General features: G+C 48.8%; 1 protein-coding gene across 7 annotated transcripts in view; it reads left to right on the top strand.

Moving 5' to 3' along the window:
- Nucleotides 1-25,814, top strand: part of UBN1 (ubinuclein 1) — a 393,312-nt gene that overhangs the window by 221,468 nt on the left and 146,030 nt on the right. For all 7 annotated transcript variants that reach the window (XR_013623390.1, XM_078777497.1, XM_078777498.1 and 4 more), the window contains one exon: nucleotides 1,279-1,388. Coding sequence is in view for 6 of the 7 variants with exons in the window: in XM_078777497.1 (XP_078633623.1) it covers nucleotides 1,279-1,388 (110 nt within the window). In the remaining variant the exon portion in view is untranslated. The remainder of the gene's footprint in view (nucleotides 1-1,278; nucleotides 1,389-25,814) is intronic.

Genomic DNA, 25,814 nt, shown 5'->3' with positions numbered 1-25,814 from the left:
CAACATTGGCTCAGATAATGAGTTTAATATCAATCGATCCCTAACAATACCTGTGAAGAGAACCAGCGAACATAATATCAATATTCAGCATACATCTGAACTAGTAATGAGTTTACAGATGAGTACAAGAAAGCAAGCCGTAACAAAGTGGCGGTACGTACCATCTATTTATGCACCAGCATAGCATACAGTAAATGTCTCAGGTATGATCATAGCGCTGAATGACCGAGGCCTTACAACGGCCGCGTAGCGGACAAAAGACACATGACACCTGGGTTCAGACGTTAGACAGAATTTCATGACACTATCACTTCGCGGCTGAGCTGTTGTTGCTCCTCGACGTTTCCACCTCACAATAACTTCACTTACAGTTGACCGGGGCAGCTCTAGCAGGGCAGAAATTTGATGAACTGACTTGTTGGAAGGTGGCATCCTATGATGGTGACACGTTGAAAGTCACTGAGCTTTTCAGTACGGCCCATTCTCCTGCCAATGTTTGTCTATGGATATTGCATGGCTGTGTGCTTGATTATATATACCTGTCAGCAATGGGTGTGGCTGAAATATCCAAATCCACTAATTATAAGGTGTCCGCATACTTTTGGCCATGTGGTGTACCTTGCTGGATTTTGTTTTTAGAACTGGCATTGTCGTTGGTGCACCCTCTATAGTCTATACCCTCGCTACAGCATGGATCAGTGGGTAAACCACTTACCCTCTGCGACGAGGATGGGCGAAAATTGCAAGTAGTGTCCCCACCCTTGTGGGGGAAATGGGAAATTTAATTCGTACCCATGACTTTGCATTGGGTGCCCATCAAACCTGAGCATGTGTGCAAACTTTGAGGGAAATTGGTGGAGCAGTTTCCAGTTTTACGAGAATATATGACCTGTAGCTTTGCTGACTGGAATACCAATCTTTGCTGCGACGGCTAAACTATTGGGCAAGAAATAAAAGGATTCCTGAGAGATTGTGCCCTTTGTGCGGGTATAACCAGCATTGCAAGTTGCCGTTTGCAGTTTCGCCCTGTGTGCCCATGTACCCACACACAAACCTTCCCCTTTTTTTGCGTCCCAACCCTTCCTGGGAGTTCCCTGAATCCACAGTCGTTGGTTCAATTGAAATCCGTGAATCCGTTTCCAGGTTATAGCATGCCAGACAATGCTCCTTTTTTATATTGATAAGGTGGAGAAGTATGTGTATACATAGAGACTTGCTCAATTTCGGTTTGATAACCGTGCCCACCACCACTTCCTGCTTTATCTTCGATTCTTTCAGGATGGTCGGTTGACGTCTCCACTGCAGAAGCTTCGAGATGCGATTGCATCAGCCATGCCTGAACAAATGACGAAGTACCAACAAGAATACCAAGCTCATACTCAGGCCAAGTAAGTCTGTTCTTATTTTGGAAATGAATACCAAGTATTTGAAAACTGAACCACATACTTACCGCCTAAAGTTTTGTTGACGCTACTTGCTGGACACTCCTGCCAGTCTTTAATGTTTTGATAAAAATGTTTCTTTGCTCTGATCTTGCAACAAATAGGAAAGAGCAGACCTGGAGACACATAAATATATACCTATCACATCAACTCAGGACGATGTGCTGGTTATAGCTTGCTTTCCGACTTGGTTTCACCTGTTCCTTCTGACACATGAGGTGACAAAGGAACTCTGCCGTTCGGACACATTAGTGGGAGACTGTTTCCCTGGAGGTCTCTGTTTATGGTGTTTTCCCAGGATGTTTTAAGTCTTCCTCTCGGTCTCCTTCCATGACGTTGCCACGTAAAAAGTAAAAGCCTGCTCGAATATTCGTGTGCTTGGTCGGCATATTGGATGTCGAAGTGTTACGGTTTGTGACCTTTTTCTTCTTCCTTCCCCCCACACCCCCCTGTGAGTTAGACCAAGTGGTTTGGTCCATGTGTATAAAGCCTATGATTGGCTGTGGGGCAGGGGAGTGGCCAGGAAGGTGATTCAGAGGAGTGAGTGGCCATTTTGGAAGAGGGCTTATGGCAAAGTGCTTTTTCGGGGGTTGTGGAGTGTCCAGCGACAATCTCCCTACCTGAAGGGTGACGTTGATCGAACTCTTACTGCCTGCCACTGGGGCCTGCCTTGGGGCCTACTCGTGGACTTGCCTACTCCTACCCTCTCGTGCTGGGCCTGCACTGGGCCTGCCCTGGGGCCTATTTTTGGGCCTGCCTTGGGGCCTACTGTTGGGCCTGCCGTGGGGCCTACTACGGGGCCTGCCCTGGGGCCCATTGTTGGGCCTGCCTTGGGGCCTACTCGTGGACTTGCCTACTCCCACCCTCTCGTGCTGGGCCTGCACTGGGGCCTACCACTGGGCCTGCCCTGAGGCCTACTTTTGGGCCTACTGTTGGGCCTACTACGGGGCCTGCCCTGGGGCATATTGATGGACCGGCCTACTCTTGGACCGGCCTACTCTTGGACCGGCCTACTCTTGGACCGGCCTACTCTTGGACCGGCCTACTCTTGGACCGGCCTACTCTTGGACCGGCCTACTCTTGGACCGGCCTACTCTTGGACCGGCCTACACTTGGACCGGCCTACACTTGGACCGGCCTACACTTGGACCGGCCTACACTTGGACCGGCCTACACTTGGACCGGCCTACACTTGGACCGGCCTACACTTGGACCGGCCTACACTTGGATCGGCCTACACTTGGACCGGCCTACTCTTGGACCGGCCTACTCTTGGACCGGCCTACTCTTGGACCGGCCTACTCTTGGACCGGCCTACTCTTGGACCGGCCTACTCTTGGACCGGCCTACTCTTGGACCGGCCTACTCTTGGACCGGCCTACTCTCGGACCGGCCTACTCTCGGACCGGCCTACTCTCGGACCGGCCTACTCTCGGACCGGCCTACTCTCGGACCGGCCTACTCTCGGACCGGCCTACTCTCGGACTGGCCTACTCTCGGACCGGCCTACTCTCGGACCGGCCTACTCTCGGACCGGCCTATTCGGGTTTTTCCCTCTTTTCTCCCTTCTTGGTTTCATGTGTGGGAAGAGATTTTCGTGTGATAATCCATAAATAAAGACAGTGTGATTGAAGGCTTGGCTTGGTGTGCTTCAGGCCGTAACACAAGCCATGCAAGTCTTCTTTTTTTTGAAGTATCTGTCCGAGCTGCCACGGCGCCAACCGAGCTGAGTGCACGATAATTTACACATTTATTTTCTTTCCTTTTATTATCCCTTCGTCCGTGTGCAAGTCTGGTGTGGGGACGTCCCAATATAGAACATTTATTTAACTGGCGCGTTTCATTGTTCTCGGGTTCCGTTAAATAAACCTTTCATTTTTGTCCATTCTAATTCCGTTTTTGGTTGAGTTACTTTCCTGCAGGATTGAAGGCTGCCGCACTGGACCGTCAGGTAAAAGCTGCCAGCCTCTTCTTCTCCTTTCTTCTTCCCGCGCTTGTATAGTGAGTCCATATTTGATCGTTGCCTCGAAGTAACGCTTGATTGCTATCCGTGAATCCCCGGTCTTCACCGAGAGCAGTCACATGACAAATGTTGTCGAGGAGTGGGATTTGAACTCTCTGGAATAAATTGGTTTCAAGAGTGGGGCATTTGGCGGTAAATTTTTCGTCGGACTGAGGCGATCAATTTTTTTTAGTCGATTGGAGTTGGGAAGGGATTGAAGTCGGTTTCTGAGGTTTGGGACATGGAATGCAGGGACAATGACAGGGAGATCAGGAGAAGTGGGAGAGGTATTGGTCAGAAGAAGAGTGGACATATGTTGTGTGCAGGAGACGAGATGGAAGGGAAGTGGTGTGAGAAAGGTGAAGGGTAGGCAGGGACAGAAATACAAGTTTGTGTGGCAAGGGTGCCCAGAAGGCGTGAATGGTGTTGGTGTCCTGTTTTCTGAGGAGTTTGTAGACAGTGTGGTGAGTGTGACTAGAGTGAGTGAAAGGTTGATGATAGTGAAAATGATGATTGGAAAGCTCTTGGTGAACGTCATCTCGGGATATGGTCCGCAGGTTGGTTGGAGCGATGAAGAGAAGGCCAAGTTCTGGTGTGCGATAGAGAAGCTGATGGAAAACGTGAAAGATGAGGAAGTTTTGTGTCCCAAACCCATCCCTGTCTGTACCCACCGTACCCAGTCGTCCCCAGCTGCTCCTGGACCCCGTGTCCTTTCCTCCTGACAAGGTGGAAAAGTTTCTGTCAACCCTCGACTCTGATTCTGCAACTGGACCTGACGGCATCAGCCCACGGGTCCTAAAATCCTGTTCTTCCGCTCTTTCACTCCCTCTCTCTGTTCTCTTCACCCTCTCTTTTGCTCAAGGTCAACTGCCATCTGCTTGGAAATCAGCCAACATCACCGCTTTACACAAAAAGGTGCAAAAACAGATCCTAGCAACTATAGACTTTTTTTGTCTTTTTCTTGTATACTGAATCGAGGCTCGTGAAAGAGCTAACATTTACTTCACAAACAAATCAACCAGACAAACAAAATAGATAAAAAGAGGGAGCGGAAGACAAGATGGGGAGAGAAGGGGAAGCACAGAAACACAACATTTGAGAGCAGGGAGATGTGTGGAAGGGAGAGGGCTTGGGGGGAGGGAGGCGTGGGAAGGGGGGGGGGGGGGGAGGGGAGGGCGAAGTATAAAACACAAGGACACCAAGGACTTCCAGGACAGAAGTTGGTATTTCAAAAAAGTGGATTTGGGGTGAAATTAGTGGGGGTAGAAAAGATCAAGGTTTTGGATGGGGGAAGATAAGAGATGGTGGTGAACAGCTGTTTTAAAGACCTGGAGGGTGGAGTGGGATTGAAAAGAGTGAGGGAGTTTGTTCCAGAGGCAGGAGAAAAGAGGAATGAAGTAGTGAAGGTGAGCAGAGAGTCTTGATTTTGGCAGTTTAACCATAAGAGCGTTGCAGGCAGATCTTGTGCGACCTGTAGGAATATTTGCGGGACAGAGCCCAGAGAGAGCTGGGGGGGCAAGGCCAGAGAGGAGTCGGTAGAAGACGGAAAGACCACCAACCTGCCTGTGGTGAGTGAGTGAGAGGCCCTTGGAGTTAGCTTCATCGCGGGAGATTCCAATGATTCTGAATGCCTTGGTTTCAACAGCGTGAAGACGAGCTAGGTGTGAGGCAGGAGCACCAGCCCAGAGGGGAGAACAGTATTCCATTGAGCTGCGGATGAAAGCCTTGTATGTGGTGAGGAGCTCAGGTGTGCCAAGGAAGGACTTCGCACGACGGAGGATGCCCAGTCGGCGACTGGCTTTGGAGGCCAGATTTGAAATGTGGTTTTCCCAGGAAAGATCATGGCAGATAGTGAGACCAAAAAGCTTGAGTGACAGAACTTCTTGGAGAGGATTATTCAGAAAGTGGATGGGAGGGTTGTCCAGTCGGTCTTTTCGGAGAGACATCGTAAGAGTGTGAGATTTGTCAGGATTGAAAGACATGTTCCACTTGTTTGCCCAGTCTGTGATTTTGTCCAGGTCTGCAGAGAGTGAGGAGGCTGCAGACTGCCGATCTGAGGGATCATTGATGAAGACCAGAAAAAGCACAGGGCCCAGAACACTGCCTTGGGGAACTCCAGCCTGAACAGGAAGAGGAGATGAGAGAAACCCATTCAGGGCCACACGTTGACTACGACGAGAGAGGAAGTCCGCCAGCCATGCGTGGAGATTTCCATGGATACCAAAAGAGGAGAGTTTGGTGAGCAGTGCGGGGTGCCAGTCCATATTGAAGGCATGTGATATGTCAAGGGAGACTGCTCTAATTTCCTGTTTGGCATTGAGGAGACCAATCAGCCTTCTCCCAATTATCAGCAAAGTCATGGAATCCATCATTGCTTCGGATATGAAATCTTTCCTCTTCTCCAATGGCTTGATTTCTGATCATCAATTTGGTTTCAGACCAGGTCACTCGACTCTGGACATGCTGCTTCTGCTGTCTCAACAATGGATGGAGGTCCTGGGACCTCCACCCATTGTTGCAGGACACAGCAACTTCGTGCCCGTAGCAGGACACAGCCTTCAAGAAGAAAGTGTAGATTTTGGAGTTTGCTGATGGAGCTGATTTGTTGATTTGTAATACTCAGTTCCCGAAAGAGGATAATAAGCTTGTTACATGCACGTCAGGTGGGTTGACGACAACCGTTGACTACCTGCTGGTGCGTAGGCGAGATAGGGGGAACCTCCGGGACACAAAGGTGATCCCGGGGGAGGAGGCTGTTTCACAGCACCACTTGGTCGTTTGCGACATAAGGGTGAACGGTGCGAGGAGAGCTCGGCGGGTGAAGTACCAACCGAGAATGAAGGTGTGGAGGTTGAAAGAGGTGACAGTGAGGGAGGCATTAAAAGAGAGGCTGAGTAGGGTCGAGGATGATGTGGTTGAGCTTGAAAGTGGTTGGATGTCAATGACAAATAGTCTGTTGGGAGCCGTTGGTGAGGTATGTGGATGGACAAAAGGACCACAGAGGCACTTGGAAACATGGTGGTGGGATGATGAAGTTGGAAAGAAGATTGACGAGAAGAGGAAGAAGTTCAAGGCGTGGCAGAGGCGAAGGGTATGGGGGCAGAAAAGGCAGAGCATGAAAGTTAAAAGGCAGCCAAGAAGGCTGAAAAGAAAGAGGTAGCAAAGGCGCAGGAGGCATGTAGGAAAATGTTCGGAGAACGCCTGGATTTGGAAGAGGGTCAGAGAGCGGTATTCAGGATTGCAAAGCAGATAGCGAAAGGGAGGTGTGATGTGATGGGGGTGAGTTGCTTGAAGGATGAAGTGTAACAAATCGTTGTGGACCCAGATGGAATTAAAGGAAGATGGAAGAGTTATATGGAAATACTGTTGAATGCAGAGAATGAATGGGATGGCAACATAGAGAGTCACCCAGTTTTAGGACCGGCAGAGAAGATAACCGAGAAGGAAGTTGAGGAAGCGATAAAAGCAATGAAGAGTTGAAAAGCGGGAGGGCCGACGGGAGTTGTGGGAGATATGTTGAAGCAGCGGGAAATTGGGGTGTGAAGAGAATGACAGAGATCTGCAATCTGGTGGCGAAAGAAGGCCGCATTTCAGTGGATTGGGAACTGAGTACCCTCGTCCCTCTATACAAGCGGAAAGGTGACCCTCTGGACTGTGGCTCATATCGAGCGATAAAGTTATTGGAGCATGGAATGAAGGTATTGGAAAGGGTGTTGGAGAGGAGGATAAGGAAGAAAGTGGAGATTGACGAAATGCAGTTTGGATTTATGCCAGTAAGAGGAGCGACAGACGTGCTTTTTATTGTGAGGCAGTTGCAGGAGAAGTACATGGAGAAGAGGAAGAAGTTGTTTGTATGGTGGGATGTATGGTTTGTATGGTTTCTTGGGTTTGTTGATCTGGAGAAAGCATTCGATAGGGTTCCACGTGAAGTAGTGACATGGGCATTAAGGAAGTTAGGAGTGGAGGAATGGTTGATTAGAGTAGTGATGGCAATGTACAAAAGAGTGCGCACAGCTGTTAGGACAAAGGACGGGAACAGTGGTTAGGTTAAGGTGAAGGTGGGAGTGCATCAGGGGTCAGTACTCAGTCCACTACTATTTGTAGCTGTGATGGATGTGCTGGCTCGGAACATTAAGGAGGGTTTACCGTGGGAGTTGTGTGCAGATGATCTGGTGTTGATTGCAGAAAGTATGGATGGACTGAAGGAGAAGATGAACAAGTGGAAGGAATGTATGGAGACAAAAGGTCTGAAGGTGAATATCGGAAAAACGAAGGTGATGGCAAGTGGTAAAGCATGTGCTGAGGTGGAAAGAACAGGGAAGTGGGCGTGTGCTGTGTGCAGGAAGGGTGTCGGAGTGAATTCCATTCAATGTACAATGTGCTCTGTGTGGGTTCATCAAAAATGTAGTGGTTTGAGAGGGTCATTAACCAGTGTGGCAGCTACATTCAAGTGTAAGGTGTGCACAGAGGGAGCTGCAGATGGAGGAAATGTTGAGTTGGATCTTGGAGACGGTGTGAAAACATTTTGTTACCTAGGACATGCTGAATGGAGAAGGTGGATCAGACTCGGCAACGGTTGCTGGAGTGAGATGTGCATGGAAGAAGTTTCGGGAACTGAGTGGCGTGCTGATGAGGAGGGGAGTTTCGTTGAAGCTGAAGGGAAAGGTGTATGCTGCATGTGTGAGAAGTGTTATGATTTATGGGAGCGAGACATGGGTAATGAACGAAGAGCAGCATCGAAGGCTGGAAAGGGTGGAAATGCAAATGGTTCGGTGGATGTGTGGAGTATCGTTGATAGAGAGGAAGACAAATGATGAATTGCGAAAGATGATGGGAATAGAGCCTGTGATGGACGCTGGGAAGAGAAACAGGTTGAGATGGTTTGGTCATGTGTTGAGGAAGGATGAAAGTGACTGGTTGAGAAGAGTGATGGAAATGAATGTGGAAGGAAGTCGAGGATGGGGAAGACCAAGAAAGACTTAGCTAAAGATGGTCGAAGAAGAAATGCTGGCAAGGGGGTTAACAAGGGGAGATGCAGAAAATAGGGCAAAATGGAGAAGATTGTCATGGGGACCGTAAGGCTAACCCCCGCTCTAGCAGGGCAAATGGCCTTAAAATGCCTGTTGTTGTTGTTGTTGTTGATTTGAGTTGGGAAGGACGCACACGGCGCGTCGTTAAATTTAAATAGTTTCTGAGGTAAAATACATGCGGGGAATGACCTTTATTGATCCAGGTGTGTTAGACCAAAGTGTTATAGGCTGGGATAAAATTGATAGGTTAGCAGGACACAGCCTTCAACTGGTTATGGGGGCGACTGCGCCAATATTTGGGACGCGGGGTTGTGGGTATGTAGTTGGGTTGTCTGGAGGTCAACGTGGTGCTATGTCTGTCTGAGTTGTGTGGACCACGTCTTCTGGGTGAGTCTCATGGTGGAGCATTGGCTGTCCGCTAGACCTTGGCGTGGTCAAGTGGGGGTGGGCACTGGGGGCTGCAGTTGTGTGGACTGGGGGATGCGGGTGGACGGTGCAGGTGAAGTGATGTGGATGCCACGCACTGCGACCGCTGCCCCCAGGGCTGAGGTTTTTGTGGGTGTGATTGTGTTAGCAGCAGGTGCTCACCACATTGGCCAGCTGGAGCGAGAGCAGCTGTGTTCCTTGCAGGGGGGCCGAAGGATGGATGGTGGGTCGCACCCTTATGGGCACTCATGGGCCATGTTGGCGTTTCGGCTGCTCAACTTGTCCCGATGGCCTTTGCACAGTGGAGGTGCGGAGCTGTCGTGGCCAAATGTAGTCGTTTAGTACAGTTCGTCGTTGGAGGCAGATCCACATACTTGCCAGTACAGTGGGAGAAAAGTGCAATTTGGAAGAATTTGATTGGCCCAATTGGATAAATTTTGGGATTTTGAGTGGTGGATGGCACTTTGGATCTGACCAACCTGCAACTACCTGCACTTGAGGTAAGTGCTTTGATGTTTACTGTCCCAGGCTTCAGGACTTGCCTATGTAAATTGGGACATGTAATTTGGAGTCGGGGGTGGGTGAGAGTGATGGCATTGCCGCTGAGGGGATGGAATGTGTGCCACACAGTGTCTGGTGGGTGGCGTTTGTGTGTGTGTAGAGGTTTTGTGTTTTTCTGTGGTCGTGGAGCATGGAAATGAACTGGGAGTGCGAGTGATGATTATTGTGTTTTTGAAATCTGTTGGTTAAATGTGAATGGGGATTTCACATAATGGAAGCAGGCCATGGCAGAATCTCTTTGTGACATCATCTCTGGAAATGTGTTGGAGAATTGAATGGCAGCGGGGGAGGAAATATTTTTGTGGCTTTTGTGGGTGGGGAAGGTGTGTGTGTCTGCAGGTACGGATCAAGCTCTGGAGGAGCGATGACTGCGGCCCCCTCTGCAGTAATTACCCCTGGCAGCCAGTGGTGTCTGGAAATTGGAGCCCGTCGACGGTGGGGTCTGTTTGGGCGCTCTGAGGTGAGAGACTCCCGGCGACCCGTGAGGCTGCAAGGAAGCTTGAGGTGACGGAGCCTGGTGTGTGTAGAGACCCCCACCGGCGAGGTGACAGCGTAAGGAGCTGTTTGGCTGTCACAGGGCCAAGAGGTAAAGGGGGGATGGGGGGGGGGGGCGGAGGGTTGTTGGGACGAAGTTGTAAGTCGGGTGAATTGTTTTTGGGACTGCGGGCACCACAGCCTGAAGTGCCCCACCATCTTACTTGTGCGGTACCTCCCCGCTGCCTAGTAGAAATGCACACACGTGTATGACATCTGTGCCATGGTCCTGCAGGGGGGGGTGAAATAAGTGCTTGGTAATGATTTTTGTGTTGTGAGGATTTTTTGAATGTGTACGAGTGGTTATGGGTTTGTGTTCCGTGAATGCGGGTGAAATCCACTGAGCCATGTCACTCACCTGTAACAACAGGACAGGGCCCGCGGAAATTTGGGGTGCATTGGGATGGCCCCGCAGGTAACGTCGTCTTGTGGCATCCACCGGGGGACGCGGTCTGTAGGAAGGCGTTGTACAAATGTTTTTACAAATTTTGTAAGTTTCTGGTTAAGGTTTGTGGTTTAGTTTGGTTTTTACGTGTTGTTTGTTTCCTCCCTCCGCAGGAACGACCGATAATAATTTTGTAAATATTTGAAATGTGATGGTTGCTTAAGGGGATAGCATGTTAAGGAGAATAGGTAGATCGCTTCGGCTCACTTCCCACAGCCCTCCTGATTTATTTCATTGGCTAATTAAGTGTGAGACAGTAAGTCTTAAGACTGGAATGGTAGTGCCTGCGGTGAACCTCGCAGGGGCTACGGTTCCAGGTGTGGGGCTGTTATTAATTTTGTGGTGGAATGATGTTTAGATATGGTAGATCTGTGTAGGTATCATGCTCTGACTGTCGTGAAGAAGAAGGACCATCTCGATGTTCATAAGCAGGGACTTGCTTAGCCAGAATGTCGGATTAAGTGTATATTTGTCTCCGTCACAAGGGGGCGGGGCTTGTTAACTAGATTAGGGCATAAGGGTAAATTATCCATTGTAAGTCTTACCCGATGTGATCTGTCCTTCGTCCCATATGGCAACGCACATAGACACTAGACAGGCCCATTAGTTACACCACACCCACTACTTCAATCCCCCCCCCCCCCCCCCCCCCCCCACAATAAAACCCGCAAGCTAGTTTGGGGCGCTGCCGACAGAACCGCAGCCAGCTACACCACCAACTTGCATAGAAACACTCATTGTTCAGGCCGGTTGAGGCCATGCCCACTTTGCGATGGATTGGTCGAGGGGCTGATGGGGAGATCACACCATTGGGCCAGGTGTCGACCAACGGGAATGCCAGGGTAAGGAGGGATTCATGATTGGTCAAGGCAGGGGCAAGAAGCTGGCCACTGATTGGTGGAAGGAAGGCCGAGGAGGAAGCAGAGCGCCGATTGGCCAGGTACCACCGATGAGTCAGGGGCAAGTAATAAGCGGTACGCTGATTGGTGGAGAGGACAGTTGACGTCACGAGACGGCCAATAAAAGAACTGGCTGGCCGGCATTTTGCCCCTTCATTCTGGATCCCTTCGCACCCAGACGTCATTCTGCTCTTGCCCTGGACTTGCCTCTTGCCTTCTCTCCCGCTTGCCCCTCTGGTTCTGGATCCCTTTGTGCCCGGACGTCCTTCTCCTCGCCTTGGACTCTCTTCCCTTCTCCTGCTGCCCCTTACACCTTCCTCCACCATCTCCTCTCTCTTTTGGTTCTGGACATCGCGAGCGATTGCGCGTGGACGAGTGCGGCTTGCCGCTGGAACACCACAAGGCTGTGGTGAGCGGGATGCCCGGTGAGGCCTAGCAGCGCGTGAACGAGGTGGATTGAGGCCTACTTCCCGCCAACACCGGAGTGCGCGCTCGGACTGTCCAATCACTGCCACGGCGCCAATCGAGCTGTGCGCACAATAATTTGCACATTTATTTTCATTCCTTTTATTATCCCTTCGTCCGTGTGTAAGTCTCGTGTGGGGACGTGCCAATATAGAGCATTAATTTATCCGGCGCGTTTCATTGTTCTCGGGTTCCGTTAAATAAACCTGTTATTTTTGTACATTCTAATTCCGTTTTCGGTTGAGTTTCTTTCCTGCAGGATTGAAGGCTGCCGCGCGTGATCGTCATGTAAAAGCTGCCAGATTCTTCTCTCCTTTCTTCTTCCCGCGCTTGTATAGTGAGTCCGTGTTTGATCGTTGCCTCAAACTAACGCTCGATTGCTCTCCATGATGCCCCGGTCTTCACCGAGAGCAGTCACACGACAAATGTTGTTGAGGATCTATCTCATGTTCTTGGGACTTTTTCAATTGCCAGATCTTTGCAGCCTACAGTCAAATTGATACAACTACTAATGTAATGTTTGATTTTGGTATGAGCGCTGATCTTCTTGCTTTTTTTTTTTTTTTTTTTTTTTTTATGTATACTGAATCGAGGCTCGTGAAAGAGCTAACATTTATTTCACAAACAAATCAACCAGACAAACAAAATACCCCAAAAGAGGGAGCGGAAGACAAGATGGGGAGAGAAGGGGAAGCACACAAACACAACATCCGAGAGCAGGGAGATGTGTGGAAGGGAGAGGGCCCGGGGGGAGGAGGCATGGGAAGGGGGGGAGGGATAAGTATAAAACACAAGGACACCAAGGACTTCCTGGACAGAAGTTGGTATTTCAAAAAAGTGGAATTGGGGTGAAATTAGCGGGGGTAGAAAAGATCAAGGTTTTGGATGGGGGAAGATAAGAGATGGTGGTGAACAGCTGTTTTAAAGACTTGGAGGGTGGAGTGGGATTGAAGAGAGTGAGGGAGTTTGTTCCAGAGGCGGGAGAAAAGAGGAATGAAGGAGTGAAGGTGAGCATAGAGGCTTGATTTTGGCAGTTCAACCATAAGAGGGTTGCAGGCAGATCTTGTGCGACCTGTAGGAATATTTGCGGGACAGAGCCCAGAGAGAGCTGGAGGGGGCAAGGCCAGAGAGGAGTCGGTAGAAGACGGAAAGACCACCAAACCTGCCTGCGGTGAGTGAGTGAGAGGCCCTTGGAGTTAGCTTCATCGCGGGAGATTCCAATGATTCTGAATGCTTTGGTTTCAACAGCGTGAAGGCGAGCTAGGTGTGAGGCAGGTGCACCAGCCCAGAGGGGAGAGCAGAATTCCATTGAGCTGCGGATGAAAGCCTTGTATGTGGTGAGGAGCTCAGGTGTGCCAAGGAAGGACTTCGCACGACGGAGGATGCCCAGTCGGCGACTGGCTTTGGAGGCCAGATTTGAAATGTGGTTTTCCCAGGAAAGATCATGGCAGATAGTGAGACCCAAAAGCTTGAGTGACAGAACTTCTTGGAGAGGATTATTCAGAAAGTGGATGGGAGGGTTGTCCAGTCGGTCTTTTCGGAGAGACATCGTAAGAGTGTGAGATTTGTCAGGATTGAAAGACATGTTCCACTTGTTTGCCCAGTCTGTGATTTTGTCAAGGTCTGCAGAGAGTGAGGAGGCTGCAGACTGCCGATCTGAGAGATGAAGAATGGAGCGACAGAGAGTAGAGTCGTCAGCAAAGAGATAGAGAGGATTTTCAAGAGAGTCAGAGAGATCATTGATGAAGACCAGAAAAAGCACAGGGCCCAGAACACTGCCTTGGGGAACTCCAGCCTGAACAGGAAGAGGAGATGAGAGAAACCCATTCAGGGCCACACGTTGACTACGACTAGAGAGGAAGTCCGCCAGCCATGCGTGGAGATTTCCATGGATACCAAAAGAGGAGAGTTTGGTGAGCAGAGCGGGGTGCCAGACCGTATCGAAGGCACGTGATATGTCAAGGGAGACTGCTCTAATTTCCTGTTTGGCATTGAGGACCTCCATCCATTGTTGAGAAAGCAGAAGCAGCATGTCCAGAGTGGAGTGTCCAGGTCTGAAACCAAATTGATGATCAGAGATCAAGCCATTGGAGACAACAACAACAACAACATGCATTTTAAGGCCATGTTCCCTGCTAGAGCGGGGGTTAGCCTTGCGGTCCCCATGACAATCTTCTCCATTTTGCCCTATTTTCTGCATCTCTCCTTGTTAACCCCCTTGCCCGCATTTCTTCTTCCACCATCTTTAGCCAAGTCTTTCTCGGTCTTCCCCGTCCTCTACTTCCTTCTACATTAACTTCCATCACTCTTCTCAACCAGTCACTTTCATCCTTCCTCAATACATGACCAAACCATCTCAACCTGTTCCTCTTCACAGCATCAATCACAGGCAATATTCCCATCATCTTTCGCAATTCATCATTTGTCTTCCTCTCTCTCAACGATACTCCGCACATCCATCGAACCATTCGCATTTCCACCCTTTCCAGCCTTCGTTGCTGCTCTACGTTCATTACCCATGTCTCGCTCCCATAAATCATAACACTTCTCACACATGCAGCATACACCTTTCCCTTCAGCTTCAGTGACACTCTCCTCCTCATCAGCACGCCACTCAGTTCCCGAAACTTCTTCCCTGCACATCTCACTCGAGCAACCGTTGCCGAGTCTGATCCACCTTCTCCATTCAGCATGTCTCCGAGGTAGCAAAATGTTTTCACACCTTCCAGCTTCACGCCGTCTCCAAGATCCAACTCAACATTTCCTCCATCTGCAGCTCCCTCTGTGCACACCTTACATTTGAATGTAGCTGCCACACTGGTTAATGACCCTCTCAGACCACTACATTTTTGATGAACCCACTCAGCATACATTGTACATTGAATGGAGTTCACTCCGACACCGACACGACACTCGATCAGAGAAGAGGAAAGATTTCATATCTGAAGCAATGATGGATTCCATGACTTTGCTGATAATTGGGAGAAGGCTGATTGGTCTGTAGTTGCTGGGATCTGTTTTTGCACCTTTTTTGTGCAAAGCGGTGATGTTGGCATATTTCCAAGCAGATGGAAGGTGACCTTGAGCAAAAGAGAGGGTGAAGAGAACAGAGAGAGGGAGTGAAAGAGCGGAAGAACAGGATTTTAGGACCCGTGGGCTGATGCCGTCAGGTCCAGTTGCAGAATCGGAGTCGAGGGTTGACAGAAACTTTTCCACCTTGTCAGGAGGAAAGGACACAGAGTCCAGGAGCAGCTGGGTACGACTGGGTACGGTGGGTATAGAGAGGGATGGGTTTGGGACACAAGATTTAGAGGCAAACACAGAGTTGATGCATTCAGCTTTTTCACGTGCGGAGTCAGCCGTGTGGCCATTTGAGGTGAGGGAGTGGATGGAGGGGGAACAAACACCAGAAACAGATTTGACCAGACGCCACCAGGATTTGGAAGAGGGAGACAGATACGAGAGTTCGGTCCTGAGAACGGAGAGATATTGGTTCCTGGCTCTCCTGAGGGTGGACACACACTTGTTTCGGGCTTTGTGAAAGGAAATGAGATTTCCTTCCGTTGGATTTGCTTTCCAGGAGACGAAAGCAAGTTGTTTCTGGGCAATAGCCTCACCACAAGATTCCGTGTACCATGGACGGGAGGAAGGGTATGACAACTGAAGACGAGATGGGATAAATCTGTGCATGAGAGAGAGCAATTTACTTTGGAAGAATTCCCAGGATGAGTTGATGTCAGAGGCAGTAGAGATGGGAGACCAGTCCAGATGATTGATGGCTGCTTGAAGACCGTGCCAGTTGGCCTGAGTGAAATGCCAGACTGGTCGACGCTGAGGAGGCTCTCTGAGAATGGTCAGAGAGATGTCCACTTTAACAAGCACATGATCAGAAGAGGCGATTGGAGCAGAAGAAGAGCAGCAGACATTTTCAGGGAAGTTAGTCATAACCAAGTCCAGAAGAGAAGATGCTCTGTTGACTGAGATCCGGGTTGGGAAATTGACAGATTGTGTCAGTCCCTGTGAGTCACAGAGGTCCTTTGCTGAAGAGCCATGGCTGGTGAGAGAGGTACCCACCCCCAGCCACCTGGCATGGTGACAGTTGAAATCACCACATATGAGGAAGAGAGAGTTGGGATGGGTAGATAGAAGTTGGTCCATATTATCAGACAGCGAGATGTAGATGGAGTCATCACTGTTTGGTGGACGGTACAACACACATATGAACAAAAGGTGGGAGCGAAGGGGAAGCCGTAGCCAGAGGTATTCCTGGGGTTGAGGTGGAGAGAGTGCAGTGCAGGGCGAGTGAGGAAGATAGTTTTTGATAAAGATAGCAACCCCACCTCCAGGACGAGGCTCAGGTCTATCATACCGGAGGAGGGAGTAACCTGGGAAAGATACCAAGGAATCAGAGACATCATGAAGGAGGAAAGTTTCTGTTAAGCAGATCACGTCTGGTTTGTCAGAAGCAACCTGTATGGAGAGATCAGTTAAGTTTGAGCGAAGGCCCCGGATGTTTGAGGTCCATACTGTTAAGGAAGAGGAAGGGGGAGCATCGGATACAGAACAGGGGGGGGGGGGGGGGGAGCGGTAGGGTAAGATGTGGAAGCGGAGGAAGAGGTAGGGAGAGCTGTTGAAGGTGTGTCAGATTTTACAGAATAGCTTGGAGAAAGGGAAGAATGGGGCAGGCAAAAGGTTTGATGGTGATTGGGTGAGGGGCAGTGAGGTGTTATTTGAGGAGGGGGAAGAGTGAGGCAGAAGGTTGAGGGAGAAGAAGGTGAAAGTTGGAAGGGGGAAGAAGCGGGGAGGACGCTTTGAGGAGGAGGGGTGAGAGGAGAGTCTAGGAGGGGAGGAGTGAGGGAGAGTCTCGGAGGGGAGGGGTGTGGGGGGAGTTTAGGAGGGAAGGGGCAGGGGGGGAGATTTGAAAGGGATGGGTGATGGGGAAGATTTGGGGGGGAGGGGCAAGGAGGAAGATTTGAAAGAGATGGGTGATGGGGAAGATTTGGAGGGAAGGGGTGAGATTGGATTTTGAAAAGTGTGCGATTAATGGGAAACGAACATTTATTGCAAAATGAGTTTCTTGAGACCTTCGAGTCAAAAATACGTTTGAGGACGCTGAAGGATGGGTGGAGTTCTGGAGAGTTTAGGGAATGAATGAAAGAGGCACTGTAAGAGATGGAATTTTTTTTTGGAATGAATAGATTTGGTGAGCAAGTCGAAAGCATCCTTTTATCGAAGAAGAAGAAAAAGGTGTTATAGAATATAACAAAATAAAGTTCTTCAGGGGACAGATGAAACATTTTTTAACAACGTGATCACGTGATCACGAACAACGTGGTCGAAGAACGAACGAAGAAATAAGAACCAACAAACGGATAAGAACAGAGAAGGAAAATATTTTTTGGGGTTTTTTTTTTTGAGATTTTAAAACAAGGAAGTATGGGGTGAAAAGACCGTGAAAAACAGAGACCGAAAGTAATTTGCAGCGCGATCGAAGAACCGCTGAGACAAAAAAAAGCCTCAAGCCAAGGGCTGACACGGTAGCCTACTAGTATTACACTAGGCCCCAGAATACACGATACGAAAAAAACGACGATTCTGTACACAGGTATGAAAAACCAACACCGAGAAACCTATTAAAGTCACCCCAATAGGTACATACACCTAAAGAAAGATACAGATTCGACAAAAACACAATTGTGAAAAATTACTTAACTTCGAAAGCGTCCGCGCGGGGACAGCTTTGAAGAGACGTGACAACCAATCTTGCGCATGCGCAGATGACAGCTCGGGAACTTTTCGGGAACTTTTCTAAATATTGTCGAATCGCTTGAAGACAAAACGAACTTTTCCCAAAGCGATGATTAATTTCACCATCTATTGCACCGTCTATTTCACCAGTTGAATTAATTTAGCCACAGAGATATGTGAAACCCTTAACATCTTTTAACTTTCAGCCATTCGAATAGATGTTGGCATCACCATTGTTTGCATGCTTCCTGATGCTCATCGCTGTTTGGGTTAGCCATCATCCAAACACAAAAAGTTGGCGACCCTCGCAGAAATCATCCAAATACAAAAGATAAGCAACACTCGCGGCCATCATCCAAACACAAAAGATGAGAGACACTCGCAGCCGTCATCCAAATACAAAAGATTAGCGACACTCACAGCAATAATCCAAATACAAAAGATTAGCAACACTCACAGCCATCACTCAAATATAAAAGGTTAGCAACACTCACAGCCATCATTCAAATACAAAAGGTTTTCGACACTCACAGCCATCATACAAATACAAAAGGTTATCGACACTCGCAGCCATCATCCAAATGCTAACGATTAGTGACACTCGCAGCAATCATCCAAATACAAAAGATTAGCGCCACTCGCAGCTGTCATCCAGATACAAAAAATTAGCAACACTCACACAACGATAGGGTTCCACGCGAAGTAGTGACATGGGCATTGAGGAAGTTAGGAGTGCAGGAATGGTTGATCAGAGTAGTGATGGCAATGTACGAAAGAGCGTGCACAGCTGTAAGGACTAAGGACGGGAACAGTGGTGAGTTTGAGGTGAAGGTGGGAGTGCATCAGGGGTCGGTACTAAGTCCACTACTATTTGTAGCTGTGATGGAGGTGCTAGCTTGGAATATAAAGGAGGGTTTACCATGGGAGTTGTTGTAAGCAGATGATCTGGTGTTGATTGCAGAAAGTATGGATGGACTGAAGGAGAAGATTAACAAGTGGAAGGATTCTATGGAGACAAAAGGTCTGAAGGTGAATATCGGAAAGACGAAGGTGATGGCAAGTGGTAAAGCATGTGGTGAGGTGGAAAGAACTGGGAAGTGGCGGTGTGCTGTGTGCAGGGAGGGTGTCGGAGTGAACTCCATTCAATGTACAATGTGCGCTGAGTGGGTTCAGCAAAAATGTAGTGGTTTCAGTGGGTCATTAACCAGTGTGGCAGCGACATTCAAGTGTAAGGTGTGCACAGAGGGAGTTGCAGATGGAGGAAATGTTGAGTTGCATCTTGGAGACGGCGTGAAGCTGCAAGGTGTGAAAACATTTTGCTGCCTCGGAGACATACTGAATAGAGAAGGTGGATCTGACTCGGCAACGGTTGCTGGAGTGAGATGTGCATGGAAGAAGTTTCGGGAACTGAGTGGCGTGCTGACGAGGAGGGGAGTGTCGTTGAAGCCGAAGGGAAAAGGGTATGCTGCATGTGTGAGAAGTGTTATGATTTATGGGAGCGAGACATGGGTAATGAACATAGAGCAACAACGAAGGCTGGAAAGGGTGGAAATGTGAATGGTTCGGTGGATGTGTGGAGTATCGTTGAGATAGAGGAAGACAAATAATGAATTGCGAAAGATGAGGGGAATAGAGCCTGTGATGGATGCTCTAAAGAGAAACGGGTTGAGATGGTTTGGTCATGTGTTGAGGAAGGATGAAAGTGACTGGTTGAGAAGAGTGATGGAAATGAATGTCGAAGGAAGTAGAGGACGGGGAAGACCGAGAAAGACTTGGCTAAAGATGGTGGAGGAAGAAATGCGGGCAAGGGGGTTAACAAGGGGAGATGCAGAAAATGAGGCAAAATGGAGAAGATTGTCATGGGGACCGGAACGCAAGGCTAACCCTCGCTCTGGCAGGGAAAATGGCCTTAAAATGTATGTTGTTGTTGTTGTTGCACAATAATCCAAATACAAAAGGTGATCGACACTCGCAGCCGTCATCCAAATACACAAGATTAGCGACACTCGCAGCTGTCATCCAAATACAAAAGATTCGCAACACTCGCAGCCGTCGTCCAAATACAAAGGATTAGCCACACTCGCAGCCGTCATCCAAATACAAAAGATTTGCAAGACTCGCAGCCGTTATCCAAATACAAAAGATGAGCGACACTCACAAATAATACAAATACAAAAGATCCGCGACACTTGCAGCAATCATGCAAATACAAAAGATTTGCGACACTCTCAGCCAGCATCCAAATACAAAAGGTTAGCGACACTCGCGTCCATCATACAAATCCAAAAGAGTAGCGACGCTTGCAGAAATCATCCAAATACAAAAGATTAGCGACACTCACAGTCATCATCCAGATACAAAAGATTAGCGACACTTTCAGCCATCATCCAAATACAAAAGATTAGCGACACTTGCAGCCGTCATCCAAATACAAAAGATTAGCAACACAAGCAGCAATAATCCAAATACAAAAGGTGAGCGACACTCCCAGCCGTCATCCAAATACAAAAGATTGGCGACACTCGCAGCCGTCATCCAGATACAAAAGATTAGCAACACTTGCAGCCGTCATCCAAATACAAAAATTAGCGACACTCGCAGCCATCATCCAAATACAAAAGATGAGCAACACTCACAGAAATAATACAAATACAAAAGATACGCGACACTTGCAGCAATCATACAAATACACAAGATTTGCGACACTCTCAGCCATCATCCAAATACAAACGGTTAGCGACACTTGCGGCCATCATCCAAATACAAAAGATTAGCGACACTCGCAGCCGTCATCCAAATACAAAACATTAACGACACTCGCAGCCGTCATCCAAATACAAAAGATTAGCAACACTCGCAGCCGTCATCCAAATACAAAAATTAGCGACACTCGCAGCCATCATCCAAATACAAAAGATGAGCGACACTCACAGAAATAATACAAATACAAAAGATTCGCGACACTTGCAGCAATCATGCAAATACAAAAGATTTGCGAAACTCGCAGCCATCATCCAAATACAAAAGATTTGCTACACTCTCAGCCACCATCCAAATACAAAAGGTTAGCGACACTTGCCGCCTGTGGTGAAACGAAACGATTCACCAGGAAATCTCCGAACGTGAGCTTTTATTCACTTGAATGCAACTCATCTACAAAGAAAACATAAAAGCTAATAAGCAAGCATCCCAGAGCATCTTCATTAACATTACGACATTACAGGGATATAAGCAAATATATTAAGCACGTCCTTTAGCAATCTTACCAACTTGAAGGCACAGAACAGCTGAATGAAACCCTTATGCACAGACGGTATATAAATCCTTCCCCGCGCGGTGGACACAGGAATAGCATCATAAGAAGTGCATGTGCGTAATGAAGGCCATTACTCAGATGGAACTAATGATTCACGACATTCTCCCCCCGTTAAAGTTTCAGCTAGCAAGCCATTTAACGTGGTGACAGACATATTCTAGTAGTTTGTAGTGGAAGCAGTAGTAATCAGCTCTGGCAGCATCCAGTTACAGCTGCATACAATGGGGACAGAGAACCCCAATCGAGAAGATATTGTCAAACAAAGCGCACCGGACAGCAGCTTTCATGCCCCGTGTGGATTATATTTGTGACCGGGTTGGTGCTGCAGCGCCATCCGGATTGAACGTCCCAGGAGAAGATGGAGACCCTATTGACGGAATCTCTGTACCGGACCCGGACTCATCGAATTCCCCCACAAGGCGGAGATGACACATCGTAGTTTCACAGCGTGGTAACAGTAGTTTTGTTACAGTAGTTTCGTCATGTGGTAATGTCACAGTAGTTTCGCGGCCACAGTCGTTCGGCCGAATATTTTGTACCTTGGCGAAGAACGGATCATTATTGCGCGGACACCCGGGTCGTTTATGGGAAGCAGGCCCGGGTTCGTAGAACCAAGAGACACATGTCTGTTCACTACCTGTACAATGACGATCGTGAATCATGCGATAACCGGATTATTGTAGCGATGCAAGAGCATGTAGCAAACAGGAACAGGAGCCGCTTGCAGCGAAGGACCGGCCCGGGAACCATGTTGTGACATGAGAAACGGAGGCACACATCGAGTAACAGAGAATAACGATACGAGCCAAACGCTGGCAGAAACCCTTTGAAAGCCAAAGCTAATCCCAGAGCTAATAGTAATGCCTTCCACGGACGAATCAAAGCCAAAGTCTCCACTTCCGGTGTGTTGACGTGCGGTCGCAGCCCCTCGGAGCCAGGCGACGCTCGACACAAACGACGAACGTCCTCTAAGGAATTAGGCCAGTCCCGGCTACTCACGAGGTGGGTCAATTGCATCGCACTCGTATAACATGTCAACACGTCCGCAGCTGAGTTCCCCCGATCCGGGCGATAAGTGAAAACCCCACGAGTCATCCGTTCGTCTCGAATACGCATGTCAGTATGACCCGTCTCGTTTATTAACACAATGCTCTGTTGCTCGGTAATTACCACGTGAGCGTCACCCTCCTGTGATGTCACGTGTGACCGCAGTGGGACAATGCTTTGTTGATCAGTAATTACCACGTGAGTGAGACCAGACAACGGTGTGACAGTGCAAGGGTGTCGGTCATGATCCCTAAGAAGGCGAGAAGATGCGAACGCGATGTCCCGGACGGATTCCCCTATTGACAAAACAGAGTTCTTATCCTCCCCATCCACCGAGTTTGCAGTCGCGCTAGCTATGTGTCTTTGCAACCTAGGTAAGGCGACCTTCGCGTCTTTGCAGACAACAAGCGACCGAGGCGTCTCGGAGTCTTGGACTCAGCGCGAATGATGTGTAAACAACCCGAGAGTTTTGTTCAAGGGCGCACGATCGGGCGCACGATCGGTGCGGAATGCAATTCCGCACGATCGGGTAACGAAATTTCAGCAACAGGGCGCTCCCCCGTAGCGTCGCTCTCCAGGCGTCCGCACACCTCCGCCTGCGTCGGGGCTCTCTGGAGTTCGAGTGCCGGATCGTAAGTCTTCTTGAGAGTCAGGGTCGATGACTCCAGCAAGCGCCACCGCATTGATGGGGAGTAAATACTAGAAACGAGCGCGTCTCCCAAGAGATCGCCACACACCTGTTCGTGCGTTCAGACCTCGGCAGAGCGTACCTTGACCAGGCGGACAAAATGATCGAGGGAGTCCGGATCACCTGGTCTCCTCGTGGCAAGCTCCTTTGTTGCGTCATCGTATGTAGCACATTTTGTATGAGGCCAATCAACCACCGCGGTGTAGTGCTGAAGACAGTTGTACCAATGGTCCGCGGCGTTCGTAGCCTGAGGGTCACCCGATACCTCCAGGCGAAGCAGGTTCTCCATCGCTCCAAGCGTAGGATTCAAGTGAATAAAAATGTGGTGAAACAAAACGATTCACCAGGAAATCTAACGTGAGCTTTTATTCACTTGAATGCAACTCATCCACAAAGAAAACACAAAAGCTAATAAGCAAGCATCCCAGAGCACCTTCATTAACATTACGACATTACAGGGATATAAGCAAATATATAAAGCACGTCCTTTAGCAATCTTACCAACTTGAAGGCACAGAACAGCTGAATGAAACCCCCTTACGCACAGACGGTATATAAATCCTTCCCCGCGTGGTGGACACAGGAATAGCATCATAAGAAGTGCACATCGTTATATATAATGTGCACATCGTTATATATATCATCGTTATATATAATGCATCTCAGACTGAACATTTGCTCCGAGGAGGATGTATCAGGACGAAAGCCTGCCTTGCTGGTTCCTTCCTTAACTTTCTGTCCTACCCATAGCGATGACGGATTAAGATGTCAATATAGAATACTTTGCATGGTATTGAAAGCAATGTGATGCCAGACCAATTTTTGCAATCTGAGAGAATTAATCTCTGGGAGAGGTACATTCATGTCTTGTGTTTCCATTCCTGTGAACAGTTTCCATCCATGCATTGTTTCACATTTTCACCAGTTCACGAGCAACTGCTCTTCCACCAGCTTTCAGCATGCCCGCAGTGATTTTGTCGACTGCGGGACTTCAGGTTTTGAATGCTTGCTCAACTTAGACAAATGGTCTTGACGTTTACATCACCACCTCTTCATTCAACACCTCTTCAACGACTATTGTGGATGCCTCTTCAAGGTGGTTGTACTCTCCAATGCAAGATGGGTGCCAAATCTTTCCCACTCCTCCCTGCTGCCTGGATTTGTCAGGGCAGAGAGGTCACGGTCAGAGTGCTAATCGGTCCCCATGGACTGGCCCGCTCCCACTCATCTGCCACATGAACTCTGCAGTGAAAATCGAAGGCCACAAAACTCCAGAATCGTGAGCTTTATTCCGATTGAACTCCACACCATCAACAAAAGAGTAATAATCTAATAAGCCAGCGTTCATCAATGCATCATATAAAGCCAGTCGTATAAAAGGCACATTATCGTTCTTACCAACTTGAACATTTGTAAGTAAAAGACACTTACCAACTTACCAACATTTGCATAATCCGGGTTAGCCTCCAGCACGTCGACTCGATCGACTGAAGGCTCGCACTTACTTTGCCAAACCAGACGCTCTAAGAACGCGGGTCCCGGCTCGACCAACTACCCCGGGCAATGACCGCCCACTCGCACAGCGTCGCTGGTGGCGGAACATTCGCTCGTGCGGCGTTTCATTAGTCGCCGTGTAGAGTAAAGTCCGAATTGCATGTAAAGCCTCGGGCAATACCTGAGGCCATTGATGAATCCCCAATGATCGTGTCCGCAACCCCATCTCCACAGCCTTCCAGACTACTCCATTAAATCTCTCTACTTGTCCTTTCCCTTGCGGATTATATGGAGTAGTTCGACCGGCGGCGATTCCCCGCTCTACAAGGAAGGACTTGAGACGACCCCTCCTGATTCCTCTACCCCTCCTGAGACATAAAAGCGACACCCCGATCCGAGTGAATAAAAGCCGGATACCCGAACAATAGAAACAGCTGACGGAGACACTTAATTACTGTCACAGCCGACATGTCCAAACACGGGAATGCAAAAGGGAATCGAGAGTATTCGTCTACAACCGTCAACATATATCGAAGTGACCCTGACTACTGTAAAGGTCCCTTGAAATCACTGCCTCGTCTCTCCCACGGTCGGCCGGCCGGCTTGAATCGGAGTTCCCGGCCACGGCTTATAAAATTGAGGCTTCAGCTCAGTGCACACCGGGCATGCCCGACATAATCGTCTAACGTCATCCACCGAGAAGGGCAGATTACGGCAGCACAAAAAAATGTGAAAGTCGTGTTACCCCCGGATGACACAATGATTCCTGTGTGACCCGCAGGTCATCGGAGGTCATTCCCACACAAATCGGTTTGAGACAAAGCGTCAGCGGCCAGATTTTCGCATCCTGGCCGATAGACTATTTCATAGCAATAATCTGCCCAGTTCCACCCTCCATCTCGAGATTTTCTCATTCTTAATGTGTTGTGCGTGCCGATGGTCATACATTAATGCGACAGACTGCTGATCAGTCATGAGATTCAACTTTTTGCCCAGAAGCAAATGGCGCGACCGCCTGACTGATTGCATGATCGCGTACGCCTCCTTTTCAATTGCGGAGTGTCTGCGTTCACTCGGGGACAAATTACGCGAAAAAAATGCTACTGGTCGACCCTCTGGGTGAGGGTTGCTGCAATTGCACAATCCGAGGCGTCTGTCTCGACCAGGAAGGGTATTGTGTCGTCGATGGAAGTCACGCACGCCCCCGTGATATTTTCCTTCAGATGTTGAAATGCATCCTTGGCAGCCATCTTCAGAGGAAAGGCTTTACAATCCACCAAAGGCCTTATTTTCTCCAAGTAACGTTGGACCCACTGGCAATAATGAGCAAATGGCCCTAAGGCACGCCTCAGGGATGCCCGAGCCTCCATTTCGAACAAAGGCCGTTGGTGCTCGGCGTCAGGCTTTATCTTGCCCCCGGTCACCGTGTACCTGAGGAGGTCTATTGTCTTAGTTGTATAGTGACACTTATCCTCATTGAAGGTCAGATTGTACTGTCGCGCCACTGCCAATAATCGTTTCAAGCTAGCAACGTGGTCCTCCTGGGTATGTGCGCAAATAGTCACATTATCCACGTACATGCTAGCCACAGTATCATCGATCGCGTATTGAAAGCAAGTCCCTCTGTTCGTCACCCCAAACGATATGTGGCGGAATTGATATAGCCCTTGTCGGGACTGGAACCCCGTGTATGGCCTGTCCAACTCGCGTATAGGTA

Source organism: Myxine glutinosa, chromosome 5, assembly GCF_964187855.1.
Source record: "Myxine glutinosa chromosome 5, kmMyxGlut1.1, whole genome shotgun sequence".
Classification (NCBI taxonomy): domain Eukaryota; kingdom Metazoa; phylum Chordata; class Myxini; order Myxiniformes; family Myxinidae; genus Myxine; species Myxine glutinosa.
This window is presented reverse-complemented; position numbering and strand designations above follow the sequence as displayed.